The 18,757-nt window shown below is 45.2% G+C and overlaps 1 protein-coding gene across 4 annotated transcripts in view; it reads right to left on the reverse strand.

Moving 5' to 3' along the window:
- Positions 1 to 18,757, reverse strand: part of tenm3 (teneurin transmembrane protein 3) — a 235,705-nt gene that overhangs the window by 101,293 nt on the left and 115,655 nt on the right. For 2 of the 4 annotated variants that reach the window (XM_071202915.1, XM_071202907.1), the window contains exons 1-2: positions 14,764 to 14,915; positions 12,143 to 12,207 (exon numbers count right to left, since the gene is read on the reverse strand). In XM_071202915.1, coding sequence (XP_071059016.1) covers positions 12,143 to 12,207; positions 14,764 to 14,870 — 172 coding nt within the window. In that variant the 5' untranslated portion in view covers positions 14,871 to 14,915. Of the gene's footprint in view, positions 1 to 12,142; positions 12,208 to 14,763; positions 15,002 to 16,492; positions 16,508 to 18,319; positions 18,357 to 18,617; positions 18,688 to 18,757 lie in introns of those variants that run through there. The other 2 variants (XM_071202940.1, XM_071202922.1) reach the window with 2 other exon arrangements.

Genomic DNA, 18,757 nt, shown 5'->3' on the forward strand with positions numbered 1-18,757 from the left:
TGCTGCCCCAGAATGAGGTTCATTTACTTCATTCACAGACATGTAGATGTCCTTTAGGGGCTCCAGAGTGTGCACGGTAACCGAGAGACATTATCACGGAGAAGGAACTTGGAGCGTTGCACATTTCCGTGAGCTGTCCTGCTCTGTGAAGAGTTAACACATTGGCAGTCATGTTGGCTGGGCTCTGGTCCACCAAAGAGCCTGTAAGGCACTCATTATTGACATGGGATAGTGAAGCTCAGCAATAGTGATATGGTGACGGCTGCCAATATTTAATATTCTTAAATTATCATGTTCACACCCGCCAAAACTAACAAAACAGGACTGGCTTATCTAAAGCCAGTTGAGTAGCACTTGAATGATTGGCTCTATGAAGCCTGATGTACTTATGATTCTGTTTTCCTCAAGGTTGTGTCTTCCTGGTCGAACGCACTTATTGTAAGTCGCTTTGGATAAAAGCGTCAGCTAAATGTAATGTAATGTAAAAACAGCATCAGTGTGTTACTCTCACACACAGACGAGCCTAAGGCACCTCAGGACATAACACAAACACATCCCCGTTATTAAACAGCTGAGAGAAGGTCGGTATGAGGAGACCCCTGTGCCTTAAGCCCCCCCGACAAAGTGATGCTGTGCTGGGGATGAAGCGCGGCCCCCTGTGTGAGCTGGCTGAATATGGAGGAACACGAGGAGTCTGGATCCTCACAGAGCAGATAGAGAGGAGCCGTGTCAAGGACCAATTACTGAGTCATCTAGGGGACATTTAGTGAAGGACCGTGCCACACACACACACACACACACACACACACACACACACACACACACACACACACACGCACAGACACACACGCACACACACACACACACACACACACACACACACACACACACACACACACACACACACACACACACACACACACGCACAGACACACACAACACACGCACACGCACACGCACACACACACACACACACACACACACACACACACACAGCACACACAACCACACACACAGCACACACACAACACACAACACACACACACACACACACACACACACACACACACACACACACACACACAGCACACACACACACACACACACACACACACACACACACAGCACACACACACACACACACACACACACACACACACACACACACACACACACACACACACACACACACACACACACACACACACACACACACACACACACACACACACAACACACACACACACACACACACAGACACCACTCTACCTCATTAAATTAGAGCCGTGCTGTGCTAGCACGTTATCCTCAACCCCTCCTGGTGAGGACAGGAGCAAAGGGTCATGGGAGAGTGCTGGCTAATCGACAGGAGCCTGTGTGTGTGTGTGTGTGTGTGTGTGTGTGTGTGTGTGTGTGTGTGTGTGTGTGTGTGTGTGTGTGCGTGTGTGTGTGTGTGTGTGTGTGTGTGTGTGTGTGTGCGTGTGTGTGTGTGTGTGTGTGTGTGTGTGTGTGTGTGGTGTGTGTGTGTGTGTGTGTGTGTGCGTGTGTGTGTGTGTGTGTGTGTGTGTGTGGTGTGTGTGTGAAGATTAATGGCCATGGAAACAGTCATACAAGACTGGTTCTCTCACACAGAACCTTTTTAGGTAATGTTCCAGGACATTTTAGAGCAACAGTTGTGGATTTAAGAACGATTTCAAAGACTAGCGTGAGGCTGAACACCATCAACCACTTGGAGGCTCATTACTTGAAGATCACAGGAATTTAGCATTACAGTTTTTCTCAATCGCTAAACCCACTATTTAGAATCAAAATTCCTTTCATCAAACCAACAGCAATCACACAATTCTCTCACTGAAGTTACAATTCTCTACACAAACATCAAAAATCTTTTGTGTAACTCATGTCTACAAAACAAAATAATCTTCTCACAGTGGATAACACTTGCTCCTCATAAACTTACACCATAGCTACACTAATTGACACTTGATGTGCAAAATATGAACACTTGTTATCAGTCAATCACCCCATTGAAAAAGGTAACTGAATGGAATGTACTGTATATCTTACAGTAATGATGTTGCTGTTAGCTGATATCAATGACTGCCCTATCGTAATTGTAATTAGTGAGAATCCTATAAAAGACCTCCCTCACTTCAGTAAGATGTTTGTGTGAACAAAATGGCTGATCGAGTAGGTAGAGGAGCTCTGAGAGGAATTTCTATTTCTATTTTTATGTAGGTTTCGATCACTGTTTTTATATTACAGTACATAACATTCTAAAATATGTATTGATAGAACTGAAAGAGCACCCCGCTCTGGTGGCAGAGGAAAGGCCTTTACTCCAGAACAAGAGTCTGCCATTGAGGAGTTCTTCTCTGCCTGGAGATGGAAGGTTTGTGACCATCATCCTCATGACAGAATGCCCCTTTTGGACGCAATGAATGCTGGCTGTCGGGACATCTCTGCGGAATCCTGTCAAGGGTGGTGTCGACACGCAAGGAGATATTTCCCACGCTGCCTTGCAAGGGAAGACATACGCTGTGACGTAGATGAGGCTATGTGGCCAGACAGAGGCCAAAGAGCAGATCAGTAAAGCTATATAGATCTCATTCTCTGCTTTACTGCTGATTTACATCATTTACCCGTGTTATCTTTTTTCCAGTGTATTGCTATTCATCTTTTGTTTCTGTTACGGTGCTCTTCTGAAAATGAGACAATAAAAACTATGCCATAGTTACAGTAACATACTGTTTTTCCTATATGTACGTTTGTTTCTCCCAACTTGGCAGTTTTCCCTTCAGTTTCCAATATCGATAGCTTGAGGTTTGTGTGTTGATGATTGTAGTCAGCATTGAGTGTGCCACTTAGTAACGACTGTTCAAATAGTCTTCTGATGAGCTGACACATGTTTGTTTTTGGAGAAGGTATCTGGTTCTGGAAGGGGTCTTTTTAGTTTTGAGTGCCTTCGAGCACTTTGCAAGAAATGTATATTGTTATGGTAGAGTGTGTTATTATGGTGACCGGAGCTTCAGTTATGAAAACACATGTGTCTCATTAGAGGACCATGTGTTCTGTTTCGATCGACTTATTCTTTTTTGTGACCAGTATTTTCAGTTTTGGTCATGTAAGTGCATTTTGCAAAAGATATTCAGAGTTATGGCGAGTGTGTTTCTGTTTAGATGGCTATGTTCTTGTTTTGAAGAAATGCATTTTGATTCTAAATAGTGGGTTTAGCAATTGAGAAAAACTGTAACTATGCATCCCTACTTCTTCTAAGACAGTCAGAGGACGCTGTTACGAATAACCTGTTGCCAGGTTGCTCAACAGCCTTATACGTGCTGTTCTTTATAGATATGAATGGGTCTGTGAGCCTGAAGCTGTGGAAGACTTTCCCTGCAGCAGGAGAACCACTCGTATGGATGAGGAGAGAAACTATCCTACTGTGTTCAAAGAGAGACTGGAATCTACAAGCTGTCAGCCTTGACTGCGTCCGTTCAGAAGAGCAAACTGATCCCAGTTCAGCCGGATAATCTGACACATACTGAGAGGGGCTGCATGATTCTCAACACCCTTTATGTTTAGAAATGGTGCTTTTCTCACAGGTGTAGCACTTGAACATGACTTATGAGCTGAATAATGTATAGCAGCTTTACAAGCTGACTCATGTCAGGTGATGATGTCTGGTCCAATGAGGAAGCATGCCTTATCACAGGGATTGCACTATTCACCGCAGGGATGGGAGGGTGACTGTGACATGGAGTCCGTCACTATATCTAGTTGCATAGATAGAAAGATACATATATACTTTATTCATCCCAGTCATTTTGTTACAGGAGCAATGTATTCAACATTCAAATACAAATACTTCAAAAGTGGAATAGATTTAACAATGAACAATAAGAAATACAAATAAAATAGTATATCAAATATAAACAATATCTCTAAAAAAATAAATGTAATCACTAATCTAATGTAAGTATTACAATATAAAAGTGATGTGACCTGATTACTGTCCATTACTTTTGATAACCTCAATTTCAAAACCAATGCAAATCAAATCAATTGGAAAATAAATAACAATAAGATATTTCACATCAAAAATGTAGCAACAATAAGAGTTTACAAATGTTCTTTGAGCTTAACACATGGATTAAAAGCATACAGTAGACTGTATTTTTGTTTCATAAATAAGGTGTCCACCTACTGCATTACAAAATAAAGGTATTTAAAGTAAATATAGTACCTAAAGAAAATTCATTCAGTACGTCTTCCTATAATATATCTTTCTTTATTTCAAAAATGTATTCTAAAACTGTAATCCTGCTGGTCGTCTCCATTTTTTTTTTATTTTAAATGTAACAGTAATCTGATTACTTATTTTTGTATAATTGCAATCGAATACAGTAACCTTTGTTTTGTTTCCTGATGATGTAATCCATGACATGTAGTATGTAATGTGTTGCTCCCCCAGCTGTTCCCTGGCCTCCTGCGCCTGACGTCAGGCTGGGACTTCCACCTTTAGGCTCTTTGTTCCATTGGAAGTGAAAAGTGTCCTGCTTATTTATCATTATTGGATGATTCTGCACCTCGTGATTGATGCAGTACGCTGTGCCCTTTCTACAGCGGAGGTGGTGCAGTTGGAAGGGGGGGGGGGGGGGGTGGTCATACACCCGTGATTAATGTTTGACTTTTCATTAACTCTAACTTTGACCTTTTCCCTAAACTTCCCCAGATGGTGTATGAACTGCACACGGTGCTCCAGCCATAGTAAGCACGCACTATATCATGCTTGGGGAGTAACAGATTGCATAGTAAAGGTATCTGTATTAGATTACAATGACATTAAAAGAAACATAGAGATTACCAGCAGGATTACAGTAGAATACATTTTGAATGACCATTTTGATACTTAGATTAGGTTCCTTATTAAATAGTTTTACTTGTAACTGGTTCATGTAACGGATTACCTTTTTAAAATCCCTCCCTGTTTAACGAATATGATGATCAAATTCAACCCAACATTACCAGCTAATAGAAAGACATTTTGAAATCTCAAAAGCTCGATTTAGAAACAACGTTTTTCAAGCTTCAAGATACAACACGCTTTAGGGACATACACACTTGCACAGCTCACAGGCACACAACCTGCCTAGAGTCTACATGACATGAAAAAGAGACTATATGAGAAAAACAACATTTAAAAGACCCTGCACAGCGTTGATGCTGAGATGACCCTGTGACGAGGGCCACGGCTGGGTTATTAATACACTGTAGCATCGCTTCAAATGTGTTTATTAAAAAGGTCTTTTTAATAATGCTGTGTGAGGGAGACTGTTACACACACACACACACACACACACACACACACACACACACACACACCACACACACACACACACCACACACACACACACACACACACACACACACACACACACACACACACACACACACACACACACACACACACACACACACACACACACACACACACACACACACACACACACACACACACACACACACACACACACACACATAGACGAGCCTGTGGCAACAGATCTCCAATTCCAAGGACAGTCCTCGTTCATAATTGCTGCTGTTCATTGTGGGAATGGTTGGCCTTTAGAATAAATACCACCTTCCCTCCCCTCTGACTCTTTCCCATCATTCCTTCTTCTCTTTTATCTAGAGGCTTTTCAAAATGAAAACAACTCCCACACAATCTAACAAGGAGCCCTGGCCGTTCTAAAGCATCAAGTATTTATTTCTGATTACAGGTGCAAATGTGAGGCCTCCAATGGGATATTTAAGGCTAATAATATGTATTTTCTGTCTGGACTGAAGTCTGATTGGACACATATGTTGGGCTTATTCTCAAGTCCCAGTCATGTTCAGACTTTAAGATGCAATGCATTGTGTGTCTGAACTGTATGTTGTGTTCTGTTTGCTAAATGTGTTCTTTTATTTGCCCGTCCCAAAGACTTTGCAATTCATGTAAATCTAATGGACATGAGTTGGTCTGAGTCTAAATCTGTTTGACATTTCTCATGCGAGGTTCAAGACATGAATAACTTCAGTAGAACACTCTTTAAATGAGTGAGGGCACATTCAGGTCTATCAGAAGTCCTTTTTGCACCAAAAGAGTTCAATTACATATTGATACAAATTGTATTAAATCAATTTGGAGATTCATGGGGCGAGATATTATTGAGACAAGTGTAGCCCCACTTGATGTGAAATGTCTTCTGTTATAAGTAGACTAACCCTGACTCTGTCTATTCAGTGGCAGGAAGAAAATGTTTCAGAGCTGGCAACTTCTATAATTACACTCCACAGATTATCATTGTGAGATGATGTAGAATCCCTTTGACCCACAGTTCATTTTGGACCAGCGTAATTGTATCTATTCTGCCTCAGGCTGGTCTAAATCTGGGGAAAGTCACCTTATTCACACACATTCTATTAAAAGGGAACATTACGAATGTACCATTTATTCACTAAAGAGACTAATGTAAGGGATGATTACAATTGAATTTGTAAGGCAAAATCTTGCACATGTGAGAATCTGTGACAGTGACATATTTGAGAAGATTCCTGCCTTTCATCAGCACCCTGAAGAAAGGTGCACAAAGCATTCCTGCAATTGGATGAATTCCATATTTGTCTGTCGTCACTGTTATATTTCACACAGGCTCCGCCCTCTACTGGACTCTATGGGTACTACTCTCTATCATGCTGTGCGTGCTTTCACCTACTGAGTTTACGTAAACGTAGCCGGCCAATCGCAATAGAGTCTGGCTGCAGGAGGCGGATCGTATAGGGGCGGATCGTATAGGGGCGGATCCTATAGTGAACGACGGGAGCCGGCTCTCGCACTCGAACGAGCCGTTTTTTGTTCTGTTTTTGCGGAGGGATCTAGATCGGCATGAAGGCACATTATGCAATGTGCAATGTGGACATTATCCCGCTTATTACACACGGCCACATTCTCAACAAAGTAACGACAATAATAATTTAAATGCTTTTATGGATTTAGAAAAAGATTTTATTGATTTAAAAAATAGTTTTATGTATTGATTTAAATTGACATGCATCCGCTACGAAAAGTAGTAACACAATTCATTATGTCAAACCTTGGGAAGTATCTAGATATCCCTGCCCTAATGCCAAAGTAACTGCCAACTGAATATGTGTCGCCGTTTGATGTCTATGTCTGGACCGCTGCGTAAAAAGGAGGGTTTCTGCCCCGTTACTTAACGGCTCGGTTTGCCGTTGTCGGGCACTTCCGGGTCCGGTCCATGGGAGGTCCACCGCCCTAGGTGATGACCATGGCGGCGGAGCGCAGCTGCTCCCAGCGGGCAGCAGGCTGGGCAGGGAGCTGAAAACAGCTCTGCCACGCTACCGCGTGACAAGGCGACTGCAAATAAACACGGGTGTGTTGGGCATCTCCCTCATTGCTGGAGATGCCCCCACCTCACCAGATCAGAGCGATTATTTGTAGCTTCATCGTGGCCGCCGCCGTTGTCTGCCGTGTGATATCCCGGTGAGGGATCACGCCGCATGGCACTTTCCAAAAGGACCGTGTTGATCTCCCGGGCCGGGAGCCCCCGTGTTTACGGAAGGGCTCTTTGGATCGATCTCCTTGGTTACGTGGGTGAGTAGTAGTCACAGCGTGGCTGCTTCTTGCTCATCCCCAGAGGAAATAACACTGTCCCACACTCCCCCCCCTCTGTAAACTCCAGTATAGGAGCCAGCAGGTGGGCGCGTGCACGTGAGTGGAATAAACCGAAGTGCTGTCAAAGCACTGTGCGGGTTCAAGAGAGAGTGATGTGTGTGTGAGAAACGCATTCAGTGAAAACGATTGCATTTATCCCAGAGTAAGAGTCATCTCTCTCCACATTTCCACTTTTCACCATAATGTCCATTTCAAAGAGACGGCATTAGGACAGAGCCGCGGCCCCACGGGAGCATGCCGCGGTGCGTTCAAGGACCTCAGTAGAAAATCGGCACTTTTCCGTGTCAGCCCCCATGCCAAAACTCCCTTCTTATGGAAGGTTTGGCAGCGGAGTAGGCCACCAGAGAATACTACAGCTTCTTAGCTTTGGCTCCACAGCTGCTGGCATGTCCCCTGAACACAGTTTTGTGGGGAATGGAAGACCCACAAAAGCTGTGTACTGACAGAGTAGAGGGGCCGGACACTGAGACTGGGTTACTGACTCAAGCTTTGCAGCGTCCCTCCTCCATTCAGGGGCAATAGAGAGTCAAATATATCATCCTGGGAGGAGATAGGTTTCCTTTCAACAGGAAGTCGAAAAGAGGCCCTGTTGCATGAACGGTGGGTTACGTATTGTAACCCTAGTCTAGAGTGATGTGTGTGTGAAAAATGCATTTAGTAAAGACTATGGCATTTATCCCAGAGGAAGAGTCATCTCTCTCCACAATTCCACATTTGCCCATAATGTCCGTTTCAAAGAGAAACGAGAGCAGGCCGCGGTCCGGTGGGACAATCCGCCCATGGCCAAGGAAGCTGCTTTACGCCTTTCCAACGCTGCACCTTATCCCCCCTCTTCTGGATAGGGTGAGGCGGGAGCAGCTGTCAGTCATCCTAGTGGCCCCAGATTGCCGCCTGGCGCCGTGGTACACGGGGTAACACAGATGATGGTGGGCCAGCCCTGGGCTATTCCTCAGGTCTGGGGAGCGCTGTCTCAGGAAGCAGGGGCAATAGGGGCGTTACCCACGCTGGGCCAACCTCTCCAGGCTTGGCTCCTGAGAGGGACAGGCTGAGACAGGTGGGGCTGTCTGACAACGTTATTCAGACTATCCAAGCAGCAGGAGCAGAATCCACCACAGCCTGTTACAGGCCAAAGTGGGCGGGATTCTGGCGATGGTGTGAAGGAAGGAGTCTAGAGCCTCTGTCATGCACGCGGGGCTCTATTCTTACCTACCTACAGATACTGGTGGACAGGGGGCTGGCTCATTCCACAATCAAGGTGTATGCAGCAGCCATCACGTCCTGCCTTGAGGGATTTGGAGGCAGGTCAGCCTTCAGTCAGCCGCTTATGTCGCGGTTTTTGCAGGGGGTCAGGAGGCAGCGCCCAGTAGGGCACGCCTCCGCCCCACAGTGGGACCTGCCGCTGGTGCTCGAGGCTCTGGTCACAGAACCATTTGAGCCCCTGGAGCTTTCCTCCCTGAAAGCACTGTCATGGAAGACAGCGTTGCTTCTTGCCTTGACTTCGGCCAAAAGAGTGTCCGAGCTGACCGCTCTGTCGTGCACCCAAGCTGCCTTTTGATCCGGGGTGACCGTAGCGGGGCGACACTCAGGCCGAACCCCTCCTTTACTCCTAAGAGCCTAAGGAGTTCGTTCAGGTCAAGGGCTATTCAGTTAGGTGGCTTTAATCTTCCACCCATATTGAGGCCAGGGAGGCTAAGTTGCACCTCCTCTGCCCAGTGCGTGCGCTAGCATGTTATGTAGAGCGCACGGCTGCCAGTAGACTCACTGAACAGCTGTTTGTGTGCTTTGGGGAAGGTGTGGCTATAGAAAAGCTCTCTCCAAGAAGCGCCTAACAGGATGGCTATGCGGGTGCATTACACATGCCTATGGAGGGGCGGGGAGAGCCCTCCCCACTGGGGTCCGTGCGCATTCTACACGGCCTGTGTCAAACAGCCTTATTCAGCAGCGTGAGTGTAGAAGATATATACACGGCGGCGTCTTGGTCTACGCCAGGCTCCTTCATAAAATGTTATCTCCTGGACATGTCTGGCTCCTTCTCGTCGTCTGTGCTTGCCGAGGCAACGCATGACTGGTGAGAGAGGGGTGGCTGTGGGTCAGCAGGTGTCTGACCCCCCCCTGGACATAAAGCACTTGTGTTTTCCCATGCTCCTGAGGGACTCGGGAGACATGGTGCGCAATCAGCCCCATACAGGGCTGGAGGCAGGCTGGGAGAGCCTTCCTCACTATTGTCCATGCCCACTCTACACGGAGCGTGTGTGAGTGTGGGGGACGTGGTGCACTTATGTTTTCCCATGCTCCTGAGGGACCTGGGGAACATGGTGCGTGGTAGGCTCCAGACGGAGTCTCCGCACAGATCTTTTGGATTTGGCACACTCACACACGCTTACCTCGTGTAGAGTATCTACACGAGGTAAGCGTGTGTGAGTGTGCCTTATCCAAACTTCTCTACGGTTACAACCGGATGGGAGGAAGTGGGGATGCAATGGATGTTAGCCAAAAGCCGGTCAGGGACGGTGTGGTGGGTCGATGTTGTTGGATGACAGGGCGTGTATACATCGGGGCTCCGCCCACTGTACCCATAGAGTCCAGTAGAGGACGGAGCCTGTTTGAAATATAACAGGGGGTTACGTATTGTAACCCTAGTATATAAGCACAGGCGGAGCCCTCTACCTGGGGGCCCTGTCTTTCCTAGTCCGCTCGCTGAAGAGTGTATAGGATAGTGGGCGGCGGGTGTAGCCGCCTTTATATACTGTGGGCCTGCGCGCGCATTCAGGTAGGCTCGCCCCGATTGGCCGGCTACGTTTACGTAAACTCAGTAGGTGAAAGCACGCATGATAGAGAGTAGTACCCATAGAGTCCAGTAGAGGGCTCCGCCTGTGCTTATAAAACTAGGGTTACAATACGTAACCCCCTGTTTTGTCGGTTTCTTCTGATGATGGGAATGATTGATTTTTATTAGGGCCGGGACTTTAACGCGTTAATTAAGATGAATTAATTACACAAAAATTAACGCATTTTAATCGCACTTTAATCGTACTTATTTTTGCACAGCGGAACGTTTCTCACTGGATGAGTTTCAGGCGTACCGATTATACTGGAGCACCAACTCATGACTTCAGCATGGGACTTCAAACAACAACAAACCACGGTGAACAATAGTCAAACATGAACGAACAAGCTGATGAGACCGCTTTGGTCGGCCCCGTGGATGGGACATTTTGTTTTAAAAAACGGACGGATGGAAGCGTCGATAAGAGCACGGTTGTGTGCAAATTATGCCAAAAAGAATTTGCATATCACCGCAGCACATCAAGCCTAAAGTATCACCTAAATGCAAAGCATGTAGCAGCTAGCGTGGACGTTAGCCCGACTCCGAGTGCAAGGAACCACACCCTGACCCAACCCACACTCAACCAGGTGACTGGTTTCAGGGCCGGGATAAGTAAGTCCACGTCTGAGAAAATAACCAACTCCCTGGCTCACTGGATTGCACTCGACTGTAGACCACTTGGAGTCAAATCCATGTGAAAATTGCTTCTCAAATGCGATTAATTTTGATTAATTAATTACAAAGCCTCTAATTAATTAGATTAATTTTTTTAAGCGAGTCCCGGCTCTAATTTTTATATAAGAAAAAACGGAGTGGGACTTTTATAATGTGACCCATTTTCTTGAATTTGATGGAGTGATGTTGAAGATGGTACAGATCATTTAAACCTTGTATCAAAAGCAGGTTCCAACTGACCGCACAGTCTTCCATGATTGATTAGCCTACACCTATAGCACATCCTGTGAGGGGGGGGATATATAAGGCCCACAGCAAGGAAAACCCTGGTGCTATCTGATGGGCTCAAAACCACAGAGTGAAAAGCTACACATGCAGCAACAAGAAGAAGACGGGCTGCAACACCGAGAGCGAGACGGGGAGGAAGCAGGACACCATGGTACAGAGATGAGGAGGATTACCAACGCAGAATACAAGTCTCTTCTGTCCTCCTGCACCTGGACCAGACTGCGTGTACATTCAGCACTCGGTGTGTGTGTCTGTGAGCGGGAGAGTTAAAAACAGACCACAGAATGTGTGTGTGTGTGTGTGTGTGGTGTGTGTGGGTGGTGTGTGTATGTGTGTGTCTGTGTGTGTGTGTGTGTGTGTGTGTGTGTGTGTGTGTGTGTGTGTGTGTGTGTGTGTGTGTGTGTGTGTGTGTGTGTGTGTGTGTGTGTGTTGTGTGTGGGTGGGTGGTGTGTGTGTGTATGTGTGTGGGTGGTGGGTGTGTGTGGTCTGGTGTGTGGGTGGGTGAGTGTGTGTGGTGTGTGTGTGTGTGTGTGTGTGTGTGTGTGTGTGTGTGTGTGTGTGTGTGTGTGTGTGTGTGGTGTGCATGTGTGTGGTGTGTGGGTGTGTGGTCTCACCTATACAATAACAGAGCAGGACGGCGAGCAGCACAGAGAGTCCCACTGCACTGAGGGCCGTACACCTGAGAGAGAAAGATAAACAAAAACGATAGTTATTGTCTTGCTGTCATCATGTCAGTATCAGTTTGGTGTGAAATAAACATGAACTGTTCTGTGTAACCCTACATACACAGAGAAGTCCTTTGTGTATTGTCTGCAGCCTCACAGTTGTTTATTTCTGATGTAAGATCAACATCCACAATGCACTTGATTTGCAAACTACTTCTGTGTCTCCTGTGCAGTCAGGCAAGTGATGGAGAGGAGCTTAGAGCAAGACGTGTTCTCCAGAAGGTAGCGTTCATTATGATCGGATCCTGTAGTAGTCCTGCACATGCTACATCCTGACAACCCAGGCCTGACAGAAGTGCTTACTGTTTGCACTGCTGCTATTTCACTATTTGTATTATTATGAGGCATTAGACAAGGTTAATATATTTGCAAAGAAGACAAATACAATGAAAGAAAGACCATCATTTACATTGTCAACTACTGTTTGTGTGCTGTGGTAATTGCTTCTTTTGTGCCATGGCCCCCTCCCAACGTAAACCCAGAACAGTCCTGTAGTCTGCGAGTTAGCAGAGTCTCCCAGCAGTCAGACGGCAGCTGGCTATTGGCTGCTGCTTTCATGGATCCAGTTACTGCCAAGATGCAGTCGACTGTAAACGTAACTCAAACCCTTTAAAATCCACTTAGATGGCACATGTCCATGTAAACTGTGTGTGTGTGTGTGTGTGTGTGTGTGTGTGTGTGGTGTTTGTGTGTGTGTGTGTGTGTGTGTGTGTGTGTGTGTGTGAGAGACATTTTTCAAGTCTCTGTGGTGTGTGAGATAAGAGCCAGCAGGTCGATGGTGTAACAGTACTCGGACATAAAGGTAAGGATACAGTACACTCAGTAGTACAGTAAAGTAGTACATTTACTCAAGTACTGTACTTAAGAACAATTTTGAGGGACTTGTAGTTTACTTGAATGCTTCAATGTTTTTACTGCACTACAGTTCAGAGGTACATGGTGTACTTTTACTCCACTACAGTTCAGAGGTACATGGTGTACTTCTCCTCCACTACATGTATTGAATACCTTTAGTTACTTCTCAGATGTGGATGAATGATGTGAAATCTAACCAAGTGTTGAATCAGACTGTAGTTCCACCTGGAGTAAATCCACCAGCTACCCTGCAGTCTACAAATTCATTCAGACTAGCTGCTCCTTTACCAGCTTTGAGAACAATATAAAACATATCATTATGTCATTCTGAAATATATATTATTGAGTATGTTAGTCGCTTTGGATAAAAGCGTCTAACAAGTAACATGTAATGTAATGGACCAATCTGCACAGGGACTACTTTTCAGTATCTTTTGATGATATGCATGAATGCAGGACTTTTACTTGTAACAGTGTATTCCTACACTCTGACACTTCTACTTGTACTCAAGTACAGTATCAAGCTGCTCACAGACTCATTCAGATTACAAACAGTTCTACAAAGAGTCTTTTCTCTCTTTCAGAGGGAAGACATGTCTGTGCGGTTGGTAAAGGAGCAGTTGTGTGAGCTCCACAGCCGAAGGAGAGCCTTCTGTTTAGTTAGCTGTTGAATGTATTTTTTTTCTACATAAAAACAAATACAGCGCCCGGGGAGCAGTGTAGGGAACGGTGCCTTGCTCAGGGACACCTCGGTAGCACTTGATCTTCCCGGGACTTGAACTGGTGACCTTCCAGTTGCCAAGCCAAGTCCCTATGGACTTCATCGTGTTGGGTTGAGACAGTAATACCAGACTCTCAGTCGTTCATATGCCAGAATAATCTGGAGCATGGTCCCATTGCAGGAACCTGTACACCTCGAGGTGAGATCATTGACTTTAGTAAAGTTAGGGCAGCGTTCCCACACGGCTCCCCGGGCGGCGTTCATAACGGCAGCCCACTGCTCCCAACACTAGGATGGGTAAATGCAGAGAAACCGTTTTGTTACATAGTACCTGTACTACGTAATGACAATAAAAGTGCAACAAAAATAATAAGTGGAGTAAAAGTAGCAACGTATTAGCATCCAAACACTGCTTAAAGTACCAAGAGAGAAAGTACCCAAAGTAGTATGGCTTATTTCAGAATCCTTCTTTTGAAATGATTGTATTATAGTTATTGATGCATTCATGTTCTTCAGTTTAATGCTGCATCTGATAAAGGTGGGATTTATTTAATTTATTTATATAAAGCTGGGTAGCTTAACCTAAAATAATATGCCTTCATTTATTAGTTGAATTATATTTGTTATTCATAACATGATACAGCTGTAAAAGAAATGTAAAGGAGTCTGTTGTTAAATCTGCTAGAAATTCCTTTCACCTCTCTTTCCTGTTTGACAGAAGGATTTGTGTCCCAGCCTAGAAAGCCTAATGAGGCCCATTGCCTCTGAAGTAAGGCCGGCACCACTTCCACTGTCCACTCCTCCATCCACTGACGAACTAGCCCGTCTTGTGTGTTTGATTTCCAACGGAGAAATGCGTCTCAAAAACCACCCTGTGACTTTTGTAGATTTGACTGAGAACACATAAATGAACTTCCTGCTGATTCCAGCTCACCTCCATGAGCAGTACTTGGACGATTTCTTGAACTTGAAGGCAGAGCGGGACAGGGTGTTCCTCGGCAACGGCCTGGTGGGGGGGGAGTACACTGAGCCTGTTGCCATAGTGTAGCCAGGAGTTGCCGTGGAGAAGAGGGGGGTGGTGCCTGTACCAGTCTTAAAGAGGAAGTGTCTGGAGGGCGAGAGAAGAAAGACAGAGAGATACATTAGTTGTGGTACATTAGTGGGGACATTGGCTCTGTGTACACACACAGGAAGTAATGTGTCGTACACAACGGCCACACACTGATCCCCAGCATTAGTCCCAGGTACCTGCCTACATTTTCATTACTGCCTAATTTACAAGTGCGATAAGGTTGCGCCTCCAGACTGCATTCACATTTTCCAGCACTGTGTGAGTCATAAGCACTTATTCCTCAAAACAGCACTTCTGTCAAGTGCTTACTGTACGCATGGCTATTATGTGTCTGGGAGGATAATGGCATTTCAAGAAGTAACTTGATTTATGTATCTGTCTGAAAGCCATGTTGGTGAGTACTGTGTTATCGCTGCCAACACAGCGGGACCGGAGCTACGAAACACCTAAACCAAACGGTGGGCCTTGTTTTTACACAATCTGTTCCCAGATCTGTTCCCATTTCCAGAAACAACAGTAACTGAGAGTTTCTAGCTGTTAATGTGTCTCATGTGTGTCTGAGCTGGAACTGTTCAGCAGTTTCCTGTTTGTAATTTCACATATCAGCAATATGTTAGTGTCTGAAGATCACGTCCAGCTCTCAGAGCCGTGTTCACTCTGTCGCTGCTTCATATTTAAACTTTGGATCAGAACACATCAGTTGCAGAGAGGAATGGTACAAACAGTAAAAGACACATTAGGAGAATGCTATGCATGCTATAACACCTCCAACGTGTCTTCAAGGTGAAAACTCGACTTTAAAAAGTTTGGCCTGGCTTAAAAAACCTGTTAGGCCCCACGCCTGTTTTTAAGGGTCTCAGACTCGAAAATGCCATTCCCAGAACAAATGACCATATCTTCTAAAAGGGTTACATTAATAATCTTTTTTCTCAAAGTAATGATAAACCTGTGAGTTGGATGTAGAAAAGTCAGAATCAATATAGATGTTTTTTATTTTTTGAGATTGAACATAGTAAAAAACTGTAAATTATAGTGTCCGTCCAAAGAATATGTTGTACTTGCACTTCAATATAACACTGATATATTGCACGGTACTAGCACCAGTGTCTGGTTTTGCTCTCAAACCGGTCTCCTGCAGTCGGTGGACATAGCTCATTTATTGGATTAATTAGCCTGTGACACGCTTTTATTTTTCATTCTAAATCTCTAAACTCAAGCACAACCACCTTCAGGTATGATCAATAATTTATCCACAATTAATTATTGGGAAAATTACGATAAAGCTACAAGGTTAATCCTATTTGCCAGGAAGGTCTGGAATTGTTCAGATTAGTGTTAGCATGATAGCTTGAGCCATATCCAACACAACACTTCGATAACACTGCTTGTGTAATCACCCCATTGTTGCCCAAATCAAATAAACAAAAGAACAAATAATACATTTTTATTTCCAAAAGCCGTCTTTGGTATTTTCCATAGGAACATTTTCACGAGAAAATAACACTCACATATGGCTGCAGCAATTACCAAGGTCACAAGGCCTAATTAATGACAGACCCCGGCTAACGAGCATCTGTAATTACAATCAGACTGCTCTCTAACAAGGCTCTGTGATTAACAATTAGAACCAATTATAACAAGGGTCCTTCAATTAATACCTGCCTGGGGGCAAGATGTGAGGAGAGAGATAGAAGGAGAGGAGCATAAGGGGGGGGGGATTACATGGAGAAAGAGAACTACAGAGAGATGAGCCTCACAGAGGTTCTATGCATTCTAGTAGTTGCATCTAAAAGGCACACATACCAACACGAGGAGATGCTACTGTGACATCACAAGTTGTGATCCAGTGAAGGTTTCATTTCATAAACTCTGCTTTTATATGAGTGGGAATCTAAAGCCAACATTTCCATTAGAATGATGATTTTACAAATGTGGGATATCGGGCTGCACAATTTGGGGTAATAATCGAATTGCGATTTTTCTGACAGATATTGCGATTCGATTTGCGATTTTGTTTTTAAGCGACCCAACGGAAGTTTATTGTAAAATACGGCCATATCTCTGGCTAGGAAGGTCGTATCAACGTGCTCCCGTCTCTAGCACCCTCGCAGCCTGAGCTACGAGTGAAAGAACTAAACTTACATGAAACTTCCGTTGGGTTGCTTTAAAGTCAAGCTTCAGTTTAAGGCTGCGGCCACACGAGGACGAATTCGGTCGTTTGTGTTACTGTTTAGTGTCATATAGACCGTTCGGCCACACGAGGACGACCGAATACGGCACTAAACGACTGAGGAAATGATAACGGGTCCCAAGGTGGATAGAAAGGCATACGCAACGCTCTGGGGGGTCAAACAGCTCCGTGTGTGCGCCCTATACGATCATTTTCAGATCACTGATAGTGATTGCGCAATAGCCCCGCCTCTCCCCACCTCTTCTGCTCACCTCCGCTTACCCCGCGCCATTGCTGAAGTGTTTCGCCACCAACAACAACAACAATGGCGGATCGCAGAGTTGCTATCGTGCTCTGGACGCTATTGACCATGCTACAGTTGTTTGTGCAACATCTACAGCAATAATGATGAGGCAATAGCCCCGCCTCTCCCCACCTCTTCTGCTCACCTCCGCTTACCCCGTGCCATTGCTGAAGTGTTTCGCCACCAACAACAATGGCGGATCGCAGAGTTGCTATCGTGCTCCGGACGCTATTGACCATGCTACAGTTGTTTGTGCAACATCTACAGCAATAATGATGAGGCAATAGCCCCGCCTCTCCCCACCTCTGCTGCTCACCCCCGCGTCAAAGTAAACTGCACCCTGAATTCAGATTATTTATCTTTCTCTCGATATGGACCTAAACGCGAGTGAAGTCTAATCTGACAGGACGGAGACACGCAGCTCTGCTCGCCTGCAGCTCCTCCCGCTGCAGCAACACACACACTTCAAGTCAGATCATCGCCCTTAGCTATTTTAATTACCTCTCAAACTAAACTAGTTATAAATATGTTTATTTTTACTGTCGGCCGGGCCACTCATTACTGGATCAGCTGCTGCATGAGACAGACACTGGCGCTGTCCGAAGAGAGGGAGGAAAAAGAGAGGCTCCGTGTATTTTATTATTATATTATATAGAGTCGTTATTCATTTGTTTTAAAGCTCAATAAATAACAAAGAAGACCTTTGACCGGCACTTTTATCATTTTGTCCGGAAGATTTAAACTTTAATACACTACACGTTGACTGGCGAAAAACTCTGCCCGGTTCCCTCGGCCCCCACCGCGGAGAATAAACAGAAGGGCAACCATGACAACCATGCTTCTTCTGCTTTTGTGGAGGAAGTTACAGCGCCACCTACAGGCTCCTGCACATGTACTGCAGCTTCTCCAGCGGCTGGAGCTAAACGGAGCGGTCTCGTGCGGACAGACACTATCTGGATAACTATTGCATGTGGACGGAAGCTTGTTTGCGATTGCGTTTGCGTTAATCCTATGCGTTTAGCCGTTTTCGTCCTCGTGTGGCCGGGGCCTAAGACTCACCCTGTGATAGAAACACGTGATGGAGCGTCACTAACCTGACCCAGATGGTTTGTTTCACCAAACCATCTGGAAAGCTCCATTGGAAGCCATTTGGAAAGGGCCGGCACTTTCAAAAGCACTTGGCAGGTGATTGGATCAATCTGTCTATCCCCTTCTATCATGGGCCACTTCTGATTGGTTAACCATGGCTGGTACATGTGGAGCACAGCACTTCTGATTGGTTAACAATGGCTGGTACATGTGGAGCACAGCACTTCTGATTGGTTAACCATGGCTGGTACATGTGGAGCACAGCACTTCTGATTGGTTAACCATGGCTGGTA

Source organism: Pseudochaenichthys georgianus, chromosome 1 (assembly GCF_902827115.2).
Source record: "Pseudochaenichthys georgianus chromosome 1, fPseGeo1.2, whole genome shotgun sequence".
NCBI classification, from domain to species: domain Eukaryota; kingdom Metazoa; phylum Chordata; class Actinopteri; order Perciformes; family Channichthyidae; genus Pseudochaenichthys; species Pseudochaenichthys georgianus.